The sequence below is a fragment of the Pongo pygmaeus genome, chromosome 15 (assembly GCF_028885625.2).
Source record: "Pongo pygmaeus isolate AG05252 chromosome 15, NHGRI_mPonPyg2-v2.0_pri, whole genome shotgun sequence".
NCBI classification, from domain to species: domain Eukaryota; kingdom Metazoa; phylum Chordata; class Mammalia; order Primates; family Hominidae; genus Pongo; species Pongo pygmaeus.
The window spans coordinates 86,967,793-86,994,482 of record NC_072388.2 but is presented as its reverse complement, the minus strand read 5'-3'; the positions used below and the strand labels follow the sequence as shown (position 1 = coordinate 86,994,482).

At 35.0% G+C, this 26,690-nt stretch overlaps 1 protein-coding gene across 3 annotated transcripts in view; it reads left to right on the top strand.

Moving 5' to 3' along the window:
- Nucleotides 1-26,690, top strand: part of GALC (galactosylceramidase) — a 59,845-nt gene that overhangs the window by 5,032 nt on the left and 28,123 nt on the right. For 2 of the 3 annotated variants that reach the window (XR_010123777.1, XM_054447704.2), the window contains exons 4-10: nt 1,388-1,501; nt 3,455-3,594; nt 5,742-5,780; nt 11,499-11,629; nt 19,444-19,599; nt 22,304-22,428; nt 24,356-24,483. Coding sequence is in view for 2 of the 3 variants with exons in the window: in XM_054447704.2 (XP_054303679.2) it covers nt 1,388-1,501; nt 3,455-3,594; nt 5,742-5,780; nt 11,499-11,629; nt 19,444-19,599; nt 22,304-22,428; nt 24,356-24,483 (833 nt within the window). In the remaining variant the exon portion in view is untranslated. Of the gene's footprint in view, nt 1-995; nt 1,117-1,387; nt 1,502-3,454; nt 3,595-5,741; nt 5,781-11,498; nt 11,630-19,443; nt 19,600-22,303; nt 22,429-24,355; nt 24,484-26,690 lie in introns of those variants that run through there. The other variant, XM_054447706.2, reaches the window with a different exon arrangement.

Here is a 26,690-nt window from a genome sequence, read left to right as displayed (position 1 = left end):
AAAACAATATTCAGACTTTAAATTGCTTATTTAGTTGAAGTAATCGGTAGTAAACAAATCCACAGTTTTCTAAAACCTATATATACAGGACAGAGCATAGGGACAGTTTTGAATTTTATTGAGCAGTTAGAAAGATTTTAATTTCGTGTAGAACATATAAAGTGTTACTAACTTAAAATATGTGGTAAAAATATATGCAACCAGTGTTACAGAGATAAACAGCTTTTTTTTTTCTTTTAAAAACAAAGCTTATCTTTAATCACTAAATCTTCAGTCTTCATTGTCACTATTTTGATTGGCTTTGTGTAGTCCATGTTATCAATTGGCAGTTTATAGGCCTTTTGTTTCCAGGAAGAAGAAAAAAATTCTCTCTATGATTAGATATAGCTTATTATTTACAGATCAGATTCCATTATAATGAACTCTAGAGTATCTCCTGCATACTTGTATTCCTGCTAGTGATTTGGAAGTAATTCTTTGTTGAACAGATATGTCTATATGGTGATGTTAGTGTTTATGTTGAAAGAAAAAGTGCAAAGCAAAAACAAAAGAAACCCCCATAACAGAAACTTTCTTCAAGCTATTGCGTTTTACTGTTAAAACCTTTTAGGCAGAATTGACAATGATGGGCTAATTTCACTTGCTGAAGCTAAATTAGAGGTAGAGATACATAAACCGGCAGTTCTTGTGAATTCTGATGTTTACCTTTAAGAAGAAATGGGCAAGGGCCTCTCGGAAGGCCCTGCTTAGCAAGGGCAGATGTTTGTGAACTGTGGAAATATACGAGGACTTTGATAGCAATTACCTACCTCAGTGCTAAGATAATGTAACCTCTACTAACTGCAGATGTTAGTATAGAATTTTGTTATTTTTAGGGTGGATATGTATACTCATTCCTTTTTTTTTTTTTCTCAAAACTCTTCCTGTATCAAGACATATTATAGGTTAAAGGTGTGGGTTCTGAGAACAGGGCTCATGAGCCCAGGGATTCATATCCAGCGTTGATAAGCTGAAAGTTGAGATAATGAGAACTTGAAGTTGGACATGGGGATTTGAAAACCACAGAGAGATCAAAAGCCCAGAAGAATGAATACTGGAAATTTTTAGTTATATGAGGTGATAACGTTTCTCTCAGTACTGCTTATAATAGAAGGTTGTGGTTTTATTAAGACTTTTACAATGCTTAAGATAATGAAAAAAGGATGAAATAATATGCTTTTATCATCCATCCTCAAGTTGTATAAGATTATGATTTGCCCAACTTCAGGATTAGAACTGGAATACTGCTTTTGTGAAGTGTGTGTCTGGGGTGGGGGTGGGGAGTTTGATGGTCCTAGGAAGTACCATTCACAGATCATTACTTCCGTTTTTGCTCTCCTCTATTCAGATGGCACTGAGCCCTCCCACATGCACTACGCACTAGATGAGAATTATTTCCGAGGATATGAGTGGTGGTTAATGAAGGAAGCTAAGAAGAGGAATCCCAATATTACACTCATTGGTAAGAAATGAAGTTTGCAATGCTTCTTCAGTCTCTTTTCCTTTAACTTTTAAATTCTGAATCATGTTGGTGGAATCTCTATTAATACGGAAGTACTCATAATGTCATTAATACTACCAGTATGCTACCAGCAGCAAAGCATGTGCCAGGGGTGATCCTTTCTTTGCCCTTGTATATTATGTTGAATCCTTTTAATACCTGTGGAGTAAGGCATGACTCTTTCCATTTTACAGGAAGAAGCAGTAGAAGCTTAGAAAGATTATGCCACTAACCTAAGGTCATAGACAGTAAATGGCAAAATCGGTTTTAGCACCTAATTCCATGTTTCTATGATGCTAAACTACTTTCCTTCACAAAATCTGTCATCAGTATTTGTAAAAGGGTAATACTATTCACAAAACTGTATATTACATGCAGTAGTACACCTAACTAGTTACAAAATTGTATATTGCATGTAGTAGTAAACCCCATTTTTAGAAAAGGTACATACAAAAGTGTTTTTTGTTTGTTAGTCAGTTTTTAAACTTCAATAATGTGCTGGTTACTGTTCTGGGACTCAGGAAGCCAATCCCGTCCCCAATTCCTGCACCTGTGGGGCTTAGGTTCTATTGGGAGGATCATTGGCTAGTTGCTTAAATGGGACTATGTACATTTCACAGTTCTGTGAGAATGCATACAGAGCCTGTGAAGTATTTCAAACATCCAGAGTGATGGGATACTTTCATCATTTGAAATGAATTTGATTTTTTGAAACAGGCTTAAATTCAAACTAAGTTAAATGAAATTAATGATTCATTTTAAAGACCTGATTTCTAGTTATTTGAAAAATCGTTTTCTCAACAATCAAATTAAAGGAGAAGAGTAATATTTTCTAAGTTAAAAGAAATTAGGAGTAAGTATGTTCTTTATAAATGGGCTTTTGTAAGAGATTCCAGAAATGCTGTGAGCAGTAAAAGCATCACGGAATTCAGCACATATCCACTAGACTGCTTCCAAGGTCAGACCTCATTTAAATGTAGAAAATATGGCATGCTAAACCATGTCCTAACAAAGACTTGGTAGGCCTTCAGATTGCATTTAGCATTTCATTGTTTTCAAGAATTCTATTACTTTAATGTCACATTTTTTATATAATACACTTGGGTGTTCTCCTGAGTTTAGAAAATAAGCATTTTGTCATTTCGATTTTTTTTTTTTCAGTGGTGAACTAGTTTGGTAATATATTTATTGCTGAGGAACTTAACTGTTGAGCTTATTTTAATATATTAGTAGAAAGTTAAATTTAGAATTATAATAAGTACTTTTCTACTCTTCTCATTTTTTTACTTAAACATAATCAGGGTTATTGGAAGAATATGGACTTATTTGATGTGTATCACTTAACAAGGGTATATTTCTCTATGGAGTCATTGTCATTTATATTGATATAAGAACAAACTAGTTTTGCTAAATTTTATTGCCTGACTGATTAATATTTTAAGGACCCTAAATTGTAAGAAGATGTACAATTGAACAATAAATTTGTATTATACATAACTCAAAGGAGTAGTTTGGCATAAGCCTTTTAGAATTTTTTGGTTTGACCTCAAAGAACAGAAGTTGAATATTGAACATTCCAACAGTGAATGGACATGTTAAGTTAAAACATATGGTACATTTCTTTCTATTGGTAAGGGTCTTGGAGAGAGATGTTTATATTTGTTATTTTTCTTTTTCTTGGAAAGAACATTTGAAATTATGGGACCTGACTCTAGGGATCAATAAGGAATTATAGTGTCTACAGATTGGAAAGGATTTCAATAATTTTTATATGGTATATAAACTTTCCTTTAGTCAGATTTGTATTGGTTTTTTGCTAGTTGAATGCTTTTCTTAAAAAAAATTTGTTTTATTTTCAATGGCGCCAGCACCGTCATACCTCCTCTACCTTTGCCTCCTCCCTTCTCTCTGCAGGGTTGCCATGGTCATTCCCTGGATGGCTGGGAAAAGGCTTCAACTGGCCTTATGTCAATCTTCAGCTGACTGCCTATTATGTCGTGACCTGGATTGTGGGTGCCAAGCGTTATCATGATTTGGACATTGATTATATTGGAGTTAGTAATATATTTAAAATATGATTCAGTTTTGGACATTTATTTGTAATTTAAAAAATAATTTGATGGTGTGGTACTTTTTAACTAACCATTTTATGTCATGAGACTAATTTGTTCTAATGGTGTCTGATAATAACACAAACTAAGTACATGTGACCTTTAATTGCTCCCCTTTGCCCATCCCAGTGTTCCCACTTTTGAAAACTGTGGTAAGTGTATACCTCCTTCCTCTGAGCTGGGTTTTTTTTTTTTTTTTGTATCAACCCAACTCAAATTCTCCTTCAAAGCTTTCCCTACTTTCTCTGGTTCCTACAGCAGTGTTGTGTTTCCTATACAGCTTATGGGTTAGTCTCATTTTATCCTCTTGTTGTCTTAAGCCAAAGATTGGCAAACTTTTTATTAAAGGGCCAGAGCATAAATAGTTTTTGGGTTTGTGGGCCAAAAGGCAATATTGAGGATCTTGAGGTAGATATATAGCCATTTAAAATGTAACTATTTAAAACTAAAAACACTTTTAGCTCTCAAGTTGTAAAATTACAGATGATGGGCCAGATTTGTCAGGCTGGCTGAAATCTGCGTTCACCTGTCACAAACTGTTAGTTAACAACTTTTAAGGATTTAAAAAGTATGAAAAATGATATCATGTCCAGCTTGTCTGTTGGCTAGGTGGAGGCATGCCTCAGGCTGCATCGTACCCCACAGAGCCTTAACATACACATAGGTGGGTCTCCATAATCATTTGCTTATTAATATACCATCAGTTAAAACTAATACTTAAACATTTTTATGCAGTCATGACTTAGATTATCAGCAAACAATTATTGAGCTCCTACTATGTTGCAGGAACTGTGACTGTAATATTTTAGGGCTACTAAGATTAATAAGCTCTTGTGTTCAGAAAGAGAAGTAGACGCTGGAACATATAAATTGCAATACTACATGATGATACAGAGCATGAGGATGAGCCAAGGGCTGGAGGAAGTCAGAAGAAAGAATATACTAGTTTTTGCTATCCTTTTCCAAATTATGACTGAAAAATTAGTTTATATTTGAGAACTTTCCTTTTTTTTTTTGCACTATCGCCCGGATTGGAGTGCAGTGTTATGATCTTGGCTCACTGCAACCTCTGCCTCCTGGATTCAAGTGATTCTTCTGCCTCAAGAAGCTGGGATTACAGGCACCCGCCACCACACCCAGCTAATTTTTTTTTCTTTTTATTAGAGACGGGGTTTCACTATGTTGGCCAGGCTGGTCTCAAACTCCTGACCTCGTGATCCGCCCGCCTCGGCCTCCCAAAGTGCTGGGATTACAGGAATGAGCCGCCAGGCCTGGCCGGAGAACTTTCTTAAATGTCAGGACATTTATAACCCATAGTGAGACTAAATGTAGGTTTGGTCTAATAGCTTTCTCTTATGGTACAGTCACAAGTAATGGGTGATTCACATCTTGTTTAGACTCGTGATAACACATGCTATGGTGAGGAGCTTCATTGATAAACTCTTTCCTGTATCATTGAGTAAAAAGACCTGTACCTGGATTCTAGAATTATCTCTTGTTATTAACAGTTTTCTCAACTGTGGAGTTACAGAAGTTCTTTCAATTCTAAAACCCCATGCTTCATGACTCTAAACCTAATAGATGTATATATGTTCCTTTTATCCATCCTCATTCAGAGTTGCTTTTGTGACTAGTGTATTACTGTGATTCTCTGTGTATGCTTAAAAATATGCCTTCTATACAGTATACATATTAATACTTGGCTTTCAGGGATCTTGTCATAATTGTTGTAACAGTTTCCCTGTCTATTAGTTTTCCAAAGCCTAGTATAGTTCCTGGCACACATTGCACTGTCAATATGTGTTGAATGAATTAATGAATATTCCATTGTTGAAAATCTTTGGAATAAATTACTTTTTGAAAAATACCCACTAAATATTTTAAGGTTTTTAAAAATAATATTTTAATTTTTAGAAAGTTGTGCTATCTTATAACTGTCTATAAATTCTATGACAGGATATCCCATAAAGTTAAAAAATGGCTTATCAGATAATATGAAAGATGATGAGAGAAATGGTATCTTAACGATAATCTACTTTCTGACATTTTGTAACTTTCAGTTCAGACTTTTTTGACTTTTTGTTTTGCAGATTTGGAATGAGAGGTCATATAATGCCAATTATATTAAGGTGTGTACAACTTTAGTATCTTTCTGTTTTTAACTTTTTAGTGAATAATTCCTTGTGGTTCCAAACACAGAAATTAGTAGGAAATTTGTGTTGGAAACACCATATTTTTTATACTACAGTTATTTATTTTGCTGGTTGTGACATAAAATTCAAGCAAAATCTTAACAATGTTTATATCCCTGATATTAAAGCATGTGTAATTCTTTGTGAGCCCTGAATTACCTTTGTCTAAAGTGTTGACTTTTTCTATTTTAAAACTCATTAGTTTTGGAATTCTGGTAAATGTTATGAAACAATTACATGATTTTAGACTTTTAGGACTTCAAGAAATGTAGCTTTCTTTTCCTTTGTCTTTTGTCAAAACTTATGGCATATATTCTAATTCTTGTTTTCTATTGGAGTGTGTTATAGTACATGTTTCTCTTTGTGATTAGCAAAGAGGTAGCAGTAACATCTGCCAGTTGTGTTATTTTTGTGCCACTTCTTCTATTTATCTCCATTTAATTCTCACAACCTTACCTATGAGGTAACTACTATAATTGCTATTTTCCAGGAAAGGAAAAACAGAATAATAACTTCTGCCATTGGAAAAAAGTGGCAGTTTCACTTTTCAGGTGGAGCCAATCTCTAGTTTACTTTTCACTTCCTTTTGTCTTGTTGTATTTATCTTTTCTCCAAGAAATATAATTTTGGGACAATATTTCAAGTTTTTAAAAATTTTTATATTAATTTTTTTTATTTCCATAGGATTTTGGAGAATAGATGGTATTTGGTTACATGAGTAAATTTCTTAGTGGTTATTTGTGAGACTTTGGTGCACCCATCACTGGAGCAGTATACACTGAACCAAATTTGTAGTCTTTTATCCCTCACCTCCTTCCCATCCTTTCCCCCTGAGTCCCTAAAGTCCATTGTATCATTCTTATGCCTTTGCATCCTCATAACTTAGCTCCCACTTACGAGTGAGAACATGCGATGTTTTGTTTTCCATTCCTGAGTTGCTTCACTTAGAATAATAGTCTCCAATCCCATCCAGCTTGCTGCAAATGTGATTAATGCATTCCTTTTTGTGGCTGAGTAGTATTCCATTATATACATATACCGCAGTTTCTTTGTTCACTCATACTGATTGATGGGTATTTGGGCTAGTTCCATATTTTCACAAATCCATCAATCGTGCTACTGGGTATCTACCCAGAGGAAAAGAAGTCATTATACAAAAAAGATACTTGCACATGCGTGTTTATAGAAAAAAATTTTCTTTAAATTGAATGTTTTATGTTCTTAAGTAGATAAGGTTCAATACATTTCTTTCATCTCTTCATTCAGTTAATCATAGAGCATTTATTTGCTCAACACTAGTTTGTCAGGCATTGTGCATAAGGTGGTAATATAAGGATAGAGAATACTGTTTTCTGCCCAAAAGGATTTTTTGTGTTGGGGAGGGTGGTATAGAGTCAGATATAGACAATTAAAATGTGTCATAATTTGGAATGTGTCAAATAATGGAATAATACACCTACAGGGTTCTTAAAAGGCGCACAGAGGAGATGACACCTCTGCCTGGGTTGATTAGGGAAGTCTTTTAGAGGAGATGATGTGTAATTTGAATCTTCAAGAAGGGATGAATTAGGAACTCTCCACTTTGCTAAGGCATGGGCATAGCATGTGCAAAGAACTGAAGATTGAGAGGTAAAGGGATATGGGGGAAAAACAAGTCATGAAGATGGATTAGACAATGGAGGAAGAGTGGGGGCACTGACCCCCATCAGTAAGCTAATGTATTCACTGGAATAATGGCTTTTTTTTTTTTTTTTTTTTTTTTTTTTTGACGAAGTCATTCTCTGTCACCCAGGCTGGAGTGCAGTGGCACCATCTCGGCTCACTGCAACCTCTGCCTCCCAGATTCAAGCAATTCTCTGCCTTAGCCTCCTGAGTAGCTGGGATTACAGGCGCCCACTATCATGCCCGGCTAATTTTTTTGTATTTTTAGTAGAGACGGGGATTCACCATCTTGGTCAGGCTGGTCTTGAATTCCTGACCTTGTGATCTGCCCACCTCAGCCTCCCAAAGTGCTGGGATTACAGGCATGAGCCACTGTGCCCAGCCAATAATGGCATATTTTAATTAATCTGTAGTTGTAGGGGTGGAGAAGGCATTGATTGAGAAGATCTATTGCAGCCAGAGCTAGGTAACTCAAGGTCAATTCCAGGCTGAAGTATGCTGATGGGAGTGTGGTGGTGGGAGCAGGATGGGTGGGGGAGGTGGGGCAATGGAGCTATTAATAAGATTGGAGCACAGGGATTGTAAGTGGAAAGTCATGTCTGCTATGAGCACAGGTCTGATAAGAGCAGTAAGGGGACAGAGCAGAAGCCAAGTTGGTGCATGTATAGTGGATAACTGTAATCGGGTGGATGGCATTGCTACAACATCTTCATAGTGGAAGGTGATACCCAAATTTGACATTTCAAAGCTTAAGTTTTATTTTCTTGTGATTATACACGTGTCTCTCTTGTGTTCATTTCATTTGAGGGAAACATTAAAAGTATTATAGTTTCCATTTTCTTTTAAACTAATGAAATAAGACAGGACTATATTTTATTTTATTTTAACTTTTTTACTATTAAGAGTCTGTTGCTGACTCCAGTGCATTCTAATTCAACTAACCTGGTTTGAAAGACTTAATTGTTGCTCTAAGACATATTTTCAGTGTTTCAGACAGTTGAGACTTCATTTCCTTTTCTCTGAACCTTGAGTTTTCCTGCAGTAAAATATCTCAGGATACAAAAACTTTTTACTTTGTGTTTGCCATTTTTTTTCCAGCAAGATTTTATTGGGATTTGTGTTCCGTTTGTTGAAATGCCTATTGCAGGCCAGGCTCAGTGGTTCACGCCTGTAATCCCAGCACTTTGGGAGGCTGAGGCAGGTGCATCACCTGAGGTCAGGAGTTTGAGACCAGCCTGACCAACATGGTGAAACCCCATCTCTACTAAAAATACAAAAAAATTAGCCGGGCGTGGTGGCAGACGCCTGTAATCCCATCTACTTGGGAGGCTGAGGCAGAAAAATCACTTGAACCTGGGAGGCAGAGGTTTCAGTGAGCACTCCAGCCTGGGCAAAAAGAGCGAGACTCTGTCTCAAAAGAAAAGAAACAAAAAAGAAATGCCTATCACAAAGAGTTCGATAATGACGAATGTAGGTGCTCAGATTGGATAACCTTAATGAATATATATTCTTTATGGGATAATAAGATGACCCCTGGAAAGAATAAGGATTTGTTTTTAATAGTAGAAGTAAATATAATACAAAGGAGCAATTTATATAAAGATGACAAGGGTATTGTTTCTTTAAAGTTTTTTTTTTTTTTTGCTACTGATATGTATGATTTATTGTGGTTTTCAGTGGTGTTCTTAAGTTTTCTAAATTGTGTCTGGAAAATCTCATCTAGGATCTGAGGATAGTGGATGGAAATGGAAGTGTGGGTCTTTGGACCTTCATTCACTTCAACCAGAACAAGTTCATTTCCATTTATCTTATAAATAGAGCTTCTATTTAAGCTTTTTCTGGATGAGAAAGTTCCAAAACAAAAACATAATCTGAAAATATGTTAGATAAAACTGCTCAAAAGATTGCTGCTGTTCGTAATGACTTTTGGATGGAAACTTATTTAGAAATCATAGCATGTAGACTTGTAAATTTTGGAATGTTATTCAAATACACTGTATAAAAAAGTAAGCAGTCTTACTGGGATTTTCTAGGACTAGGACTAGAAAGACTAGATCCGTCTATAGTGAAAAATGCAAATTTGACTAAATTGCTCTTCCTCTTCTCTGTAAGAATAAAGAGGCTGGGTGCAGTGGCTCACGCCCGTAATCCCAGCACTTTGAGAGGCCAAGGTGGCGGATCACCTGAGGTCAGGAGTTCGAGATCAGCCTCACCAACATGGAGAAACCCCGTCTCTACTAAAAATACAAAATTAGCCAGGCATGGTGCCACATGCCTGTAATCCCAGCTACTTGAGAGGCTGAGGCAGGAGAATTGCTGATCCTGGGAGGCAGAGGTTGAGCCGATATCACACCATTACACTCCAGCCTGGGCAACAAGAGCGAAACTCTGTCTCAAAGAAAAGGAAGAACTTCAGGGTGGTGAAATTCAGGATTGATCCTCCTGCTAAAGGGATAGGGATTCTCAATCCTACTGAATCTTGAGAGTTGGTCTCGGTTTGCTACGAAGGATCTGTTCGTGCTGTAGACTTCTAGGGTGTCCTAGGACTCAACTGATCCAGTTTGAAAGATGAACTTAGACTGCCACCTCTAGTTTTCACCCCGTTTCCTAAAATCCTATAATGTATCTGTTTTAAGAAACCGTCTGTTGAAAAGTATACCATGGATTTAATTGGAGCTTTTATTATTTGCGTCCTAAAAGAGCACATTAATTGGAAATTGCCCTAATTCAGAGAAGTTGGAATGTGAAGAGAGAGCTTATGAAATTCTTTGTTCTTGCTTAATTTCTTCAACCAGTAGTATTGAGCATCTGCTGCTATGTGCCAGAGATTTCCGGGTCCTTGGGGGGTATAGTAGTGGGCTTATTTGTATCCATTCATCAAGAACTGCTTATGGTATGAAATCCGATCTTTCTGATCCTGAGTAAAATGATGTCTCCTTTTCTCTGCTCTTGATTTACATATAGGCAATCCATACGTTTTGGTATGTACCTGCCCTTTGATTTTCTAGTATGCCCTGTTAGTTTTGGTGTCCTGTTGAGTGTGTTTGCCACCTAAGGTTGAGGGCTCCATCTCATACTTCTTTTAGAGTCCTCATGAGGCCGAAGCATAGTACTGAGTACTAAAGTAGGTGCTGTTTGTGCTTTGTGTGATTTATTTCCTGTTAGAATTTAGCTTAGCTTGTTACTTTTAATTTTTGTAGGTGGACAGTCCTACAGGTAAATTTTATTTGCTCTCCTCTTTAATAATGGCAGAATATTTGAAGACTGTGGAAAATACTTAAAATGATAAGTTAAAGCATTTTGCCAAATGGTATGATTAATATGTTACCCATTTTATTATTGTGTCTGCATAGGAGACTTCCTGTAAGAATGCATAGCAAAATGATAGTGGTTATTTCAGGGTAGTACCATTTGATTATTTTTGTTTCATTCCCCCCCCCCCCAGTATTTCTATGGTTAAACGTAATTTTAAAGTCAAAGTGAAAATCCTCTAAAACATTTTAACCCTTGTGTTTTCTTTTTCTTTTTACATTCCTAGTGAAGTAGGTTATCTTAATGGTAATGCTTTTATTTTCCGTAGGTGGGATGTTTCTATTGAGAAAATATAGTATTGAAATTATCATCCATGAGGTCAGGAGTTGAAGACCAGCCTGGCCAATATGGTGAAACCCTGTCTCTGCTAAAAAATACAAAAATTAGCCGGGCGTGGTGGTGCGCACCTGTAATCCCAGCTACTCGGGAGGCTGAGGCAGGAGAAGGGTTATTTGAGCCTGGGAGGCAGAGGTTGCAGTGAGCTGAGATCCTGCCACTGCACTCCAGCCTGGGTGACAGAGCAAGCCTCTGTCTGAGAAAAACAAACAAACAAAAAAAGCTATTATCCAGAATGCTCCAGAATGCTGATTTGTAAAGATAACTTTATCTATCTTGGTCATAAATTCAACAGCTAAAAATTCATTTGTATCCTTTCTTATGTTGTGTTTATTACTCCAAAAGATATTAAGAAAAATGCTGAACTATCAAGGTCTCCAGCGAGTGAAAATCATAGCAAGTGATAATCTCTGGGAGTCCATCTCTGCATCCATGCTCCTTGATGCCGAACTCTTCAAGGTGGTTGATGTTATAGGGTAAGGCATGTTTTACTTGGAAAACTAGCAGTTTCTGATTGCTTGCTCTGTGTATCGACTATCTTTTTCTTGCCTTCTCCCCATTTGATTACATTCTCAGAAGGTAGCTCTCCTGTATTTACCTACCTGAAGCATGCATGGCTCATAGTTCATTACTTTCTGTTTTAAATATATTTTAGGATCTTTCTATGACAAACATGTATTGATAGCTTTTAAAAAACATGTTGATGTTTGGAATAATAAAACAGGGCTTTGTTTTAGATTAAGGGGCAGAGTAATACCTGTATTTAATTTTAGAAATTATAAAGGCAAAGTTGTGAAATTAGTTTCAAACTCTCAGATATTCTGTGGCTGGAAGTTCTTGCATGAACACTTTTGTAAATGGTTCATTATGATCACTGACAATAACTTTTGTCATGCCTCCTTAGTAGTATAGTTTTGACCCCTACTCTTTATTCCATTTCTGCCTTTTAGCACTCTGGGCCCTGACCTCATTGGGTTCATTTTTTTTAAAAAGTGAATTTATATTTTTTTCTACCATGACACAGGATATAAACATTTGAAAAATAGGATATGTATGTTTGTGTGTGTATGTGTATGTATGTGTGTAGAATTTGTTCTTTATCCAGTGTGAAGACTGATTGATCTCTCCATGTGCTTTATTTTTTTAATGAAGAATTTTGAATGTACACAAAAATAGGCAGAATAATACAGTGAATATCTATGTTCTTATCACTCAGCCTCTTGAACTGTGAATCCATGGCCAATTCTTCATCCATGCGTCTATCTACTCTTCCCTTCCTGCCTACATTACTTTGAAGGAAATCCCAGACATTATTTCTTCTATAAAAATATTACTGTGTATGTGTCTCCAAAGATAAGGATTATTTTTCTACTTACCATAAACAATACCATTATTATACCTAAAATGTAATAGTTTTTTGATATTAAATATTCATTATTATTATCTTATAGTTTTATTTGATTGAATCTGGATCCATTTAAAATTCATGCATTGTGATTGGTTGATATTTAAATCTGTTCTAATCTTTAGGTTCTTGCTCTTTTTCTTTCTTTTAATTTGTTGAAGAACGGGGTTGTTTGTCTTATAAACTTTGTGTCAGTCTGGATTTTACTGATTTCAACCCCTACAGTTTAATATAACTTGCTCATCTATCCTTTTTCAATGGTTTTTGAAATTGGTAGTTTAGGTTAAATTTAGGTTAGGTTAGATTTAGGCTTAATTTTTTTTTGCAAGATAAAATTTCTTAATTATATTTAAACATTTTATACATTGAAAGTAAAATGAAAGTTTTGCTGTTGTTAAAGCTTTCATAAATAGTTGAAGTCTTGAAGGAAAACAAAGTTGTGTTAATCTTAAATATATTTTCTTAAAAAATATTAAATGAAAATATGGGTTTTACTGTATCTTCATAAAGGACTTGGATATGTACTTCATTTTTTATTGATATAGGTATTTTAATGTAATGAATTTTCCTCTGAGTACTGCTTTAGTTTTATCTCATAGGGCTGTTTTATCATTAATTTCTAATTTTATTGCATTGTGGCCATTCAATACCAAATGTATTATTTACACTTTTTTGGGAAATTTCTCAGGAGCTTATTAAAAAAAAATCTGAAAAAATACCTTCGCATTTTTCTTGACTATCTCGAGCATATTTTGATTTATTAAGATGTATTCTTTATTAGGATACAGAATTGAGTTTATAACATCTACCTTTTTGATTATATTGTTCAGGTATTTTGTGTCTTAATGATTTTGTCCACTTGAACTGTTCAGGGCTACCAGGTGTGTTTGTTTCCTTATGTTAGTGGGGTCTATTTCTCCTTTCAATCTTAGGCAGTTTTTGCTGTGTGGAAGCTTCTGCTTTGTTATTTGGTATGTAAATACTGATGAATGTTTTATCTTCATTATGATTTATTTCTTATCATTAAAAAATGCCATTCTTTGTCTCGTTTAAAGCTTCTTGGCCTGAATTCTGCTTTCTGTGTGACTAAGAGATCCATGCTTTCTTTTCGTTAGGATTTGCCTAATATATTTTTGCCTTTTTATTCTTTACCTTTCAAGGCCGTTTTCTTTTATGTGCATTGCTTGTATATAGCATAGAGTTAGGGTTTGCTTTTTTAAAGTTCCTCTGAAAATCTTTATATTTTAATGAATGAGTTAAACTCATTTTTAAATATAACTGATGTTTGTGTTTTCTATACTACTATATTGTCTTTTGTTATTGAATGATTTATACTATCCATGTACTAATACAAGCTATTCTGCTATGTGATTTGTTTACTTTGCACTTATTTAAGGTGGTGTTTCTTTTGTTATTTAGCAAGGTTTGGTTTTTGTTCTATCAATTATATTTATACTGATTTATACCAGTATTTTCAACTGAGAATAATTTTGCCTCCCAGAGGGACATTTGGCAATGCCTGGAAATATTTTTAATTGCCACAAATAGGTAGGGCGGTGCCACTGGAATCCGATGGATGGAGGCCACGAATGTTTCTAAACATCCTTTAGTACACAGGATAGTTTTCCCATAACAAAAAATGATCCAGCCCAAAATATTAATAGTGCTGAGGTTCAGGAACTGCTTCATACTAATACTCTTGGTTTCTTCTTCGTTTAGTTATTGTCTATTGGTTTACTATGAGCAATACTAAAATTATTTGATAACTTCTTCCTCCCTTTTTCTCCCCTACCGTGGAATTTTAATTACCAGAATTATCTTAGTTTTAATTTTTGTACTCTTACATGAACTTAAGCTTCTACTATATTGATTTGACAGCTACAAGTTTTAACTGTTTACTCCCAAATAATCTGCAAACTTAGTTTACATTTCACCTTCTTTCCCTCTTGTCCTATTTCATGTAGCTATATTAGTTGTACTTTAGCCAAGTGTGTAATAGTTACATATAATTTAATTACTATTTCTTTTAATCTAGCTCTACCATTAAACATATTAAATGCTCACCTTCAAGTCTTTTGCCGAAGTTTCTCCCTCAGTTTCTTGGATATCAGAAGTGTAATTATCTATTAAATGTCTCAGAAAGTGCTAATGGAAACAATATTTCTTGATGTGTTCAGATGTTTATTGATGTTTATCTATGACCTTTATACTTGAAGGACAGTTTGACTGGATATAATCCTTTTTTAATCCTCAAATATGTGTAAATATATCATAAAATTTGCTCCATTAGTTATTTACATAAAATGTTGCTATTGAGAATTTTGACTCCAGAGATATTTTCTTTTCCTTGTAAGTAACTTGACACAATTCCTTTATGCCCAAAGAATATTTTTATTCATCTTTAAAGTTTAGTTGCTGTATACGCTTTACCATTTCCAGATATATAGTATATGCTCTCTTAATGTCTATATTTAAGTATTTTCTTATTTCAGTAAGGTTTACTTAAGTTATAAGTTAAATCATTATTCCACTCCATTACTTTGGTTTTCTTTTTAGAAGCCCCAGTTATACTTTGGTCTTATTTGCATATGCCTTTATTTTGTATTTCTCTGAATTTTTCTCTATCTCTTTATTTATGTTTTTCTATTATTTTATCCTTACTATTCTGTATTCCTCACTGTGTTTTCCAGTGTCTGTTCTGTCTTATGTTCCTTCTAGTTTAACCTTCATTTCCAAAATGTGTTTTTAAAAATAATTCTTCTATAATTCTCTCATTTTAATTTCTTGTATCGCTAACAATTCATCTTTAAAATTTTTAATTGAAGTACAGCATACATACATACATATATAAAAGTACAAAAATCATCGGATAATAGCTTAATGAATTATCACAAAGTGAACGTACCTATGTAATCACCACCCAGAAAATTATCAGTGCCCAAGAAGCTTGGTTACTGATATTTTCTCTTGGAAAGATTTTTCCTTGGAAATCTTTCCAATAATTAAGCTCTCTTTTTGCCTTAAAGATAACTACTAATCTGACCTCTAACACCATGGACTAATTTTGCCGGTTTAAAAACTTTATTTAAATGGCATCTTATAGTAGCTGTTATTTCAGCCAATATTATATACATTTGTGAGATTAATGCATGTTGTTATATATAGAGGTAGTTCATATTTATTGTTTAGCATCCAACAATTGCATGCTAAATGTAGCATACCACAATTTATCTGTGTATTATTTTTTAATGGTCATTTAGACTGTTTCCAATTTTTGGCTATTGGAATTTTGTTCAGGAGATATTTCTTGGCTCACATCTTCATAGAAGACTATTCCTCCCTGCCTCATTCATGTTATGCTTGGCCTGTGCTATATCTGCAGATTTTTGTTTTACAGTTACAGTACTTTCTAGGGTCTGTTTCTGCTGGGCCCCATTCTTCTTAGTGACTGAAAGTTGTTCTCCCTCAAAGTGTTCCTGCCTTATTCAACTTGGATTCTACTTCAAACAGCTTATTTTCATGTTGAAGCTCTACCATTCCTGATTATTTGCTACCTTCTCCTGAAATTGTTATTCCTTATACCTGTATTGTTCAATACAGTAGCCACTAGACACATATGTTTAGGAAGCACTTGAAATGTGGCTAGTTTGAGTTTAGGTGTGTTATAAGTATAAAATATACACTGGGTTTTGAAAATTGAATATGAAAATATTATTTACAATTGTTTTACAGTGATTACATGTTAAGTGATAATATTTTGGGTATATTGGGTTCAATATATCATTAAAATTATGTTCTCCCTGTTTTTCTGCTTTGTAAATTCAATTAAATTTTTTCCATTTATGTGTTTTATTGTGGTAAAGACCTTTGCTGGTTTTTAATGTGGCTGCTAGACAATTTAAAATTGTATGTGTGGTTCATATCATATTTCTACTGGACAAATCTGGTTTGAACTGTTACAGTATTGGGTTTGATCTCCTAATGAATTCACTGTTTTGAGCATTGACCCCTAACTTCAAGCCTATGAAGATGTTCCCATCTTCCTGAATTGGTCTTCTATGCTCCCCCTTACAGTAGGGTCTACTCCTTTTGTGTGAGTACCGGCCAGTCCCCTTTCACTTCCAGTTTCCATATACCATCTGCTGATCCTGGGTCATTTCTGATGTTCCTGGGGAGAGTCCCTGTCACCTGGTTTGATGGCAGTGTTATCTGTGAGTTTTTCCTTTCCCTTATCTGGTTGGTCAGTTTGGTTTCAGGAGGAGTACTGAGCAGCTTCAGAAACTGGGCTGCTGTCATGTTCTGCCTTGGCCAGAAATTCTAATTTTTTAAAGTACAAATATGTTCCTCTGTTAGGATAAACTGTGAAGTTGTTTTACTTTCAATGATCTTAATTTTGTCTGTTATTGAAGTTTGAAAAATAATGCTGTGAAATGATAGAGAATGTTTGCCTGCTTATGTACATTAAAAATTTATATTCTTTCTTTTTTTTTTTTTTTTTTTTTGAGACGGAGTCTCACTCTGTCCTCTGTCGCCCAGACTGGAGTGCAGTGGCGCGATCTCAGCTCACTGCAAGCTCTGCCTCCCAGGTTCACGCCATTCTCCTGCCTCAGCCTCCCAAGTAGTTGGGACTACAGGCACACGCCGCCACGCCTGGGGCTAATTTTTTTTTTTGTATTTTTAGTAGAGACGGGGTTTCACCATGTTAGCCAGGATGATCTCAATCTCCTGACCTCGTGATCTGCCAGCCTTGGCCTCCCAATAAAAATTTATATTCTTAAGGAGCCTTTACATTTTGTTGCACTAGTAATAAATCTATACATTAAGAAAGACCCAGATTTTAGTATTAGTTCTGCCTTTCTTTGCTCAGATCATGTAATAAATCATTTGGGTTTTGAATGTAGTAACAGTTTCATCATTTTCTGAATGAAGGATATATCACCTATTCCTATAACTTCAGTAAAGTTACTTTTTCATTTTATAAATATAATATGCTCGTTATAGAAAATTTGGAAAATGTAGAAAAGTATAAAGATAGAATTTACTCATAATCCTAACATCTACTGATTATTGGTAACATGCTAGCATATTACTTTACAGCGTTTTCTTTAATATAGAAATATATTTTAACCAAATACACCAAACATGCATTTGGTAACTAGACAACTGGATGACAACTAGATGAGTATTAAAACTTAACATTTGGCTGAGGTGCCAAAGCTGAATTTCATGGAAATAGAATGGAGTTGTGGGTTAGAAGAATAAATCTAAAATGTAATTATTTGAATTTATATTATTTAAAAGACTAGTAGCCAGATTTTTCAGGTTGGGCGTTACAGTGCCAGAACAATGATTGCTTAATCCTGTTAGATGCTAGATTTCTGTTCGTATCTTTGTAGTGTAGATTTGCAATATTGAATAGATGCCTGCTTTCATCTGAGTTTAGTGACTCAGTAAAATCTTAGTGGAACCTCATTTTTCTCTAATACTTCTTTTTATGTTCTCCAGTATATATTGTATATTATTTTCTTACTCATGAAATCCTGGGATGCCAAATTGATATTGTGCCCTAATTCATCTTCACTAGGTATAAAGAATTACCAAATAGGATTTTTTCCTAAAAGATTTGTGACCTAAAAGGGAATTAAATAAGTAAAAAGTAAAACAAGTATTCACGATCATTCTTTTGATGTTATAAATACTACTACACCAAACTACAAAGATTAGAATTATGATATAACTTAATCTCCATTATTTTGCTTGCATTGTTTTTTGTAAATAATTTTTAAACTAAAAAGTAGATGCTCTTATTCCTACAGTTATTTAGCTAGTGTGCTCTCTTATTGGATTGTCAATCTATTTTCTGTTTTACATTTAAAATTTATTGTTTTTATTCCTATTATCAATGTCTTCCACAATCATCATTATGGGAATATTTTACTCTTGCAGTAACGAATATGCATTTATACTTCCACTGACTGACTCCCCTCCCATCGAATGATAGAATGAAGGAGGCATTCATTTTCTGGGGCAGTTTCTCACCTGCTGCACTATTGATATTTTCAATGGATAATTTTTTTGTTGTAGGGGTTGGTCCTATGCATTGTAGGATATTTAGCAGCATTTTTGGCCTCTCTTCACTAGATGCCAGTAGCAAATATCCCCGACCTCAGGTGGGATGGTTGAAAAAAATGTCTACGGATAGTGCCAAATATTCCCTCCAGGGACAAAAATCATCTGGGTTGAGAACCACCACTGCTCTGATACAGTAATTTAGTTTTCCCAAGGTAGCTTATTCTTTTTATTCAAGAAATAACCATGTGTGGGTTTTTTTTGTTTGTTTTTGGCCTGGGAGTAAATGCCAAGCTATCTTTCTGTGTTCTAAGGACAGGAGTAATGGGGAGAGTACTACTTTATATAAAGGTTTCACTAGTCTTATTTTTGGCCTCCTCCTCACTCATTTACTATTGCCCCAAGCTCCTTAGCTTCCCCTGGGAAGTCTGAATCTTATCTTTACTTCATTCTCCTCTTGGAGTGTTCTAGGCTGTGGCCCTCTCTGCTACCTCCGTCCTTCGACATACTTCCATCCATCTTGTGAGCTCCAGAAAAAGATTGAAATTTCTTATCTATTGATGATTTTCCTTCCTATCCTGTATGCTGTTTTAGGTTTATCCCCTTTTGTTTTCTTTGCTGTCATTTTAATGGCATGCTGAGACAAAAGGGCGTAAAGCAGATGCTTACATTCATTATCTACCTGGAAGCTACCCAACTGTTCTAAAATAGAAAACCTTGGAGAAGACTCATATTTTTATACACTCAACAAATATGTATGTATATAAGTGCCACATTGTGACCTTTTTTCATTGACTGCCACCCTTTTTTTTCTAGGGCTCATTATCCTGGAACCCATTCAGCAAAAGATGCAAAGTTGACTGGGAAGAAGCTTTGGTCTTCTGAAGACTTTAGCACCTTAAATAGTGACACGGGTGCAGGCTGCTGGGGTCGCATTTTAAATCAGAATTATATCAATGGCTATATGACTTCGTAAGTTACTAAAAACCTTTTAGAGTTTTTATCATAAAAAATTTAAAAACATAAGAGTTAGAAAAAAATGGAATTCCTTATTCTTCCAGCCTAGATTCAATGATTGTAAACGTTTTGCCTTATTAGTGTCTTCTATTTTTATACCTATACTTAATCTATATCTAATTTTCTATATTTGAGTATAGTCTATATTAAATAAAGTCAGGTTTATTGAGGTATAATTTATATGTAGCAAAATACATGCAGCTCTCTGATTTTTGACAAGCTACATATATTTTTAATAAATAATTATAAAGTAAATAGTATATGTAAGGACACTTTATCTCTAAATATTTTAGCGTGTGTCTCCAAAACATGAGGATATTCTTTTACATGATCACAGTATCATTTTTTCATACATGAGAGTATTTTTAATTCTCAGTCTATATTCAGATTTTCCTAATTGTTTCCCAAAAATATCATTTGCAGCTTTTTTTAAGAAAAGGAATGGTCAAGCACACACATATTGCATTTAAAAGTTACACCCCTCAAGTCTCCTTTAGTCTAGAGTGGTTTCCTTATTCCTCATTTTTGATGACAGTGATCTGTTGAAAAGACCAGGCTGGTTGTCTTGTGGACTGTCTGCTTCCCAGCCTGTCTGATTGATTCCTCATGGCATCACTTAATATGTGTAATTGTTTGTTTAAAAAACAGATGTTCTTAAGGGAGAACACAACTTTTTTTGCTCCCAAGGAAAGCATTTCTTAAATGCTTTGAAAAACACTTTAATTGTGAATAGATTCCAATTAGCTTTCTTAAACAATGATAAATAGAACAAAAGCAAACCAATATTTATATATTTGTTGTGATGTTAATGTGGGTTGCTATATATTGTATTTGTTCTTTTTCTTCTCTTTGTGAAAGAAAAGACACTTAGGAGAGTTTGGTTATAACTTAATTTGGTCTTAAGGGTAAGGCATCTTCATGGCAGAGAATTTAGAAAACTGAAGATAGGTACAAAGAAAGAAGCAAAATCACCTACAGTCTTACGATCCAGAGCTAACCATCCTTAACAATTTTAGTGAATGTCCTCCTATTTTATATTGACATGTATACATTTTAAATACAAAATTGAGACCATACTATAGAATCTGTTTAAAAAACTGCTTTTCACTTGACACGACATTAGGAACTTTTTCTCACATTTACCTATATTTCTACTTCATCATTTTTAATGCATTTAAAATATTCTGTTACATAAAGCACCATTTCCCAAACTTGGCTTAAGAAGCACCCGAGACACTCATTGTTATACCTTCTTCTTGGCAGCTGCCCAGACATTGTGAATCAGAATCTACAGGGAAGGCTCTGGGATTCTGTCCATCTAGTCAGTGCCCTCAAGTGATTCTGATGCCACACAAGTTGGGAAACACTGATGTGGACAATATATTATTGCTTATTGAATATTCTCCTCTTTTAGAATTGGAAGTTGTCTCTGTTTTAATTAATAGCTTCGTACAAACTGAAATGATCAATTGTATACAAATATCTTTGTACATACCCATGACTATTTTCTTAGGCTGTATTCTTAGAAATGGAATGGTCAGAAATACATAGATTTTGAAGGGTTTTGTATGTATTTTACAAAATGCCCTCCAGAAAGCTTGTCTTGAGTTATACATCTATCACTAGCCAGAAAGGATACCACACATCTTGCAAACCATGGGCAAAGTTATAAGAACTTAAAATATTCACTAGTAGTAAGGTGTTTTGAAAATTAGGACTATTATTTCTACTTTGTACTGATAGAATTAGAAGGCTTTGATTTGCTAAGAATGTCAGTCTCTTTTTTTATAGTGGATGAGGACTTGATAGGAAAAATAAAATTCTGTGGGTAAGCTTTGTTTTTTTAATCTGTGAGGGACCCAACAATACCAAGTTCAAGAACTTCCCTTTTGTCCTTGGATTTCCTGAGAAGCAGAGAGTCATAGTTTTAGGGTTTAGCACCTGCTCTGGACTGTTAGGGCCTGATCATCTGAGAAAGAATGGGCCACAAAGCAGATCAGCAATCGGATTCAATTACTACTTATAGATGAAGTGGAATCATATTTAATAGCAATACTACAGCCCAGACCTTGTTCCATACTCTTCTATGCATTAGTACATTTAATCCTTACAAACTCACATGAGAGAGATATAATTATTATCCTCATTTTACAGAGAGGTTAAGTGGTGAAACCATGGTTTAAACCCAGGCAGTCTGACTCTAATAATTCTCAATTGTAAAACTTTGGGACAGTTCAGAGTCAAATTCATAAAAATTATGTCATAAAACTGGGGCATTAAGAAGGCTGACTGTCGAAAGGAAAGTAGGTATGCACAAAGCCTTTATTTGTATTTGACTCAAATTTGTGATGTGTTGGGTATTGGTAAGGCATGATTCATCTTCTGGCTATACCACTGTTTAGTAAAAATCTTGCACATAATACATTTGTATTTTTTATCATGTGATTCACCATTAAAAATATTAAAATGTACCCAACACTGGATTTTTCAAAATGTGAATAAATTTAGACAACTTATATTTTCTTATTTTGGCTGATCCTTTTATTGTCATTTATGTAGATGTGTATTACTATGATAAAGTCTTTTTACTCCAGGTTTTTAGACATTTACATTTTTATCACAAGTTGTCTTGGTGTTTCTTTTTTATCAAATCTTTTAGCACAATCGCATGGAATTTAGTGGCTAGTTACTATGAACAGCTGCCTTATGGGAGATGCGGGTTGATGACGGCCCAGGAGCCATGGAGTGGGCACTACGTGGTAGACTCTCCTGTCTGGGTATCAGGTATGGTTCAGTTCCATCTCTCACTCCCAAATTCTCCTCTAAGAGACAAAGCAGAAAAACACTTAGAGAAGATTCTATAAACTGTGTGTCTATGCGTGTTTTAAGTATGTGTCTCTAAGCAAGATTTGCCAGTGTTTTATAAGAATATTTTGGGTAACTAGACTACTCTCTGCTTATTCTAAGACCAGGCTTTTAGAAAAGTGTAGGAGAGGAGGGGGAGAGAGAGGGAAAAGAGGAGCTGTGGAGGGATAGAGACAGAAATAAATAATCATCTAAGGATATAATTACAAATGATGATAATTGCTAATAAGATTATGTATTTATAAACAGAGTATCTAGAAGTCTTAAGATTAGCTTTGAAGACACTTTGTTCTTTTATATTAATAGAGTTTCAATTAGAATAGTATGCTAGCAAAATCAAAGGTAGATGATTAAAAATACTGTATTTATTGAATCATCAAATGAATGAGTAAACATGAAAGTTATGTGAAATATGGCTTTATATTGTCCCCTAAATCTGTGAAATGTGGGTTGTGAAAAAGTAAATTTCAAAATGGGTAACAATGTAAAGCTCATAAAGATTTTAAAAATGAGCACATACTGAAGATTTTATGTTACTCAGATGATATGAAGGATCCTGGCAGATGACAGATGTTAGAAACAGTTCAAATGAAAAGTCAACATAGCACAAATTTTTGTAGCATAAGGGAATTGGAGATGAATTGTCAATGGAGGCAAATTGGGTTTCCCACAACAGGGAAGAAATTAGTTAAATTTCTACCAGACAAGACATAATTTACATAGCTCAGAAACAATGAACAGGGCTATAGATAATACATCCATTTTTATTGAAACACAAAAGTTTTACTGCAGTATCATTCATTAGTCACAAGGGAAACTGAGATTATGCAGGGATGGATGGCATAGTGTCACTTTTTCATGAGGAGATATAACCATACTAATAGTGATTATATTTTAAACAAAGTAACAAAATCTGTTGCTGAATAATGTTGAATTTTTTTCTGCAGTTTTTTTGTAAAAGATTATAAACATTTATTACCATTTGATTTTAAAATCCTAACAATCTTTCTAAAAAGCTAATTTCTTTAAAGGTAAAATGCTTTCAGAAGAAAATTATGAATTTGGAGTGAATTTGTTTTTATTTTAAACTTAAATTTGGTGGTTTTCCCTTTTAGTTGTGCTCTCCTAAGACCGATTTGTAATCATATTAATCATGTAATCATGATATTATTCTAAACTCCTTAAATTGTCCCTCCAAAAATATGAGAAAATTAAGGTTAGACTTGTATATTTGACTTGTATATTCTAATATTGAGAATTATATGAGAAAATTAAGGTTAGACTTGTATATCAGCCCCTTGAATGTTGAAATTGTTGGCCCCACATTATCTAGATGAACTAATGTACTCTTAATTTTGTGACTTTTCCAAGGCTTGGGACACGGTATATTGCTTAGTGCATTTTCAGGACGAGCTTAGGAGGTGACCAATAAATGTACATGTGGTGGAAATAAATACGTTTGAAATCATAAAGTTAGTTTCTGAAATTCATTATTAACTTTTTAAACCTTTTTTTGGTAGCTATTTTAGGATGGGTTAAATAGTGATGAACCAAGGTTGGGGGGGAATAACTATTTTGTTCTTAAAAAAAAGACTGATCATATTCTTGAACTGACAGGTTCATTTATTTTTACCCATCATTCCAGGAATCTTCTTGCAATTGTACCATTTATCTAGATTAATTATTTAAAAATTTAAACATGAGGTTGACAGATATATTCCTCCAAAATAGAAAATAGCTTGTTTGGATGAATCAGACTCAAATTGATATACAGCTTTTTTTTTTCCCAAAAGAAATACTATTATTACCATTTTTGTCTTATTTGGAACTTTCTGTTTTTCTATAGCTCATACCACTCAGTTTACTCAACCTGGCTGGTATTACCTGAAGACAGTTGGCCATTTAGAGAAAGGAGGAAGCTACGTAGCTCTGACTGATGGCTTAGGGAACCTCACCATCATCATTGAAACCATGGTAAACTTTTGTTGTTACTATTGGATTAACTCACTTCTTTACTGTTGGAAAAATAACATTATACAAAACTGAATGCTTTTGTTTTACATGTAAATACATAAACATACAGACAGATGCCAAGATCTTATGGCTTTCATTTAAAAAATTTTAGCCATGAGTCGTAAAACATAGCACACAACTCATTGATTTGTACAAAATAGTCAGCTCTCATCTTTTCTCCACTTTGTTCCTGGCAATTGGGATAAAATTAAGGTTACCTGTGTACCAATATTTGTGGAGAAGACCTTCACAACCTTCCCTTGCCCTGATATGTAACCTTATGGAGGCTGTGGCTTTTTCCTTTTTCATCCTCAGGTTGTTTTGGGGAAATCTTAAGTCTATTGAGAGCAAGGAGCTTAAATTCAAGTGATTGAGGGGCTTGAGTAGGAAGGGAATAGGTCTGACAGGTGGACAGAGGCATGGGAGGAGGTAGGGGCTTGAAAGCGGACATATCAAGGATTCAAGGGAACTGAATGAAAGAATGAAGGTGAAAAAATGTGGAAGCAGAAGCAGAAGCCAATGGAGAGAAGAAGAAGTCTGAGAGGTGCCAGTGTGGGGAGATCTCAAGCTTCCCAAAGAGGTCAATGAAGTTCCAATAAGAAGGAGGTAGACAGAATAGAAAGTGCATATAGTCAGCAGGGCTTTGTGAAGAAGGATTTCTAGCAACTAAGTTCCCATGGGAGAAGCAAGATCCAAAACAGAGAACAGAGTAGCCTTAAAAAAATGGTGTGTGTGTGTGTGTGTGTGTGTGTGTGTGTGTGTGTTTCATATCAGGTTCTGAATGTCAGCCTACAGTTTGGCAAACTCCTGACCACAGACTCTTAAAAAACAAATTCTTTCAAATATCCTACTATCAGGTTTGAGCCAGGACAAACAGTAAATATTCCTGGCAGTATTGACCTTTTTAAACCAAAGGTATCTATTAAGTGACTCACAACACAAACCAATAAGCCTTTTATGTCTTACCATGGATGAAGAGGATCCTCAAAAGAGGGTGTAAAAAGATGCAGCCCTCCCAAAATCTACACTTCATCATAGTCAGAAGGCTGAGAAGTGATCCTCCAAAGACCTAGAACCACTCCCGAGGATAGTCAAAAGAAAGACCTAGATAACCTCCCTACTCCCCACTCCCTGTCAGAGCTGGCGATAGTTGGTAAACTAGCTGCAAATAGGGTGCAAATCACATTTTTGTCCAGTTATATTCTTGGGTTGGCTTGAAGTTGGCTGCCTGCATACACAAAACACAGCTCACACATCCCTGACAGGTGGGTAGTCAAGCCAGGTTCTCAGTACACAAAATGAGACAAATAGGAAAGCAATAGCTGACCCTGGGAAGGAAGGGATCTACAGGTAATGAGTACCCAAAACTAAATTTATACAAGGGTCACAAACCAAACGAATGTTTTTCTTCTGTGAATCTGAATTTGGAGAGGAAGGGATGAGGAGGTTTTTGTTTGTTTGTTTGTTTTTTTAATTGTCTTCTCTCAATCGGGTACTTCAGACAGAGATCCAGAAGAGCAGGCCTTGGTGAGAATTCTTACCTTTCTGCCAGCTTTTTGTCAGTGTCTCAGGATCTCATCTGCAGGCTCTTAGAGTGAGTAGGCATCTCATCATCTTCACCAGAAACTGTCTTCAGAGATAAGGAATATAGGGAGAGCACCTGTTGAATGAGGGTCTTACGACCTGCTTCAGAGGAGAAAGGAGAAGGTCAGAGAGTAAACTTCCTGCTTCTGCATTTTTCTCAAATTATTTCACTTTAAAATATTTGCGGGGAGTGTGTCTTGAACCCCATCATGGCTGTTTTGACTAATGGTGTGGATTAGCATATGTGTACAAGTTTTTCTGTGGACGTGTTTTCAGTTCTCTTGGGTATGTATGTAGGAGTGGAATTGCTGGGTCACATGGTAACTCTGTCTTTAGGATTTTGAGGAACTACCAAATTGTTTTCCAAAGTTACTGCACCATTTTACATTGCCACCAGCAGTTTATGAAGCTTACAATTCTCCACATCCTCCCCAACAGTTCTTATTGTCCATGCCTTTGATTATAGCCATCCTAGTGAATGTGAAGTGCTATGTTATTGTAGTTCGATATGCATTTTCCTAGGGACTAATGATGTGGGGATCTTTTCATGTGCTTATTGGCTAGTAGTATATCTTTTTTGGAGA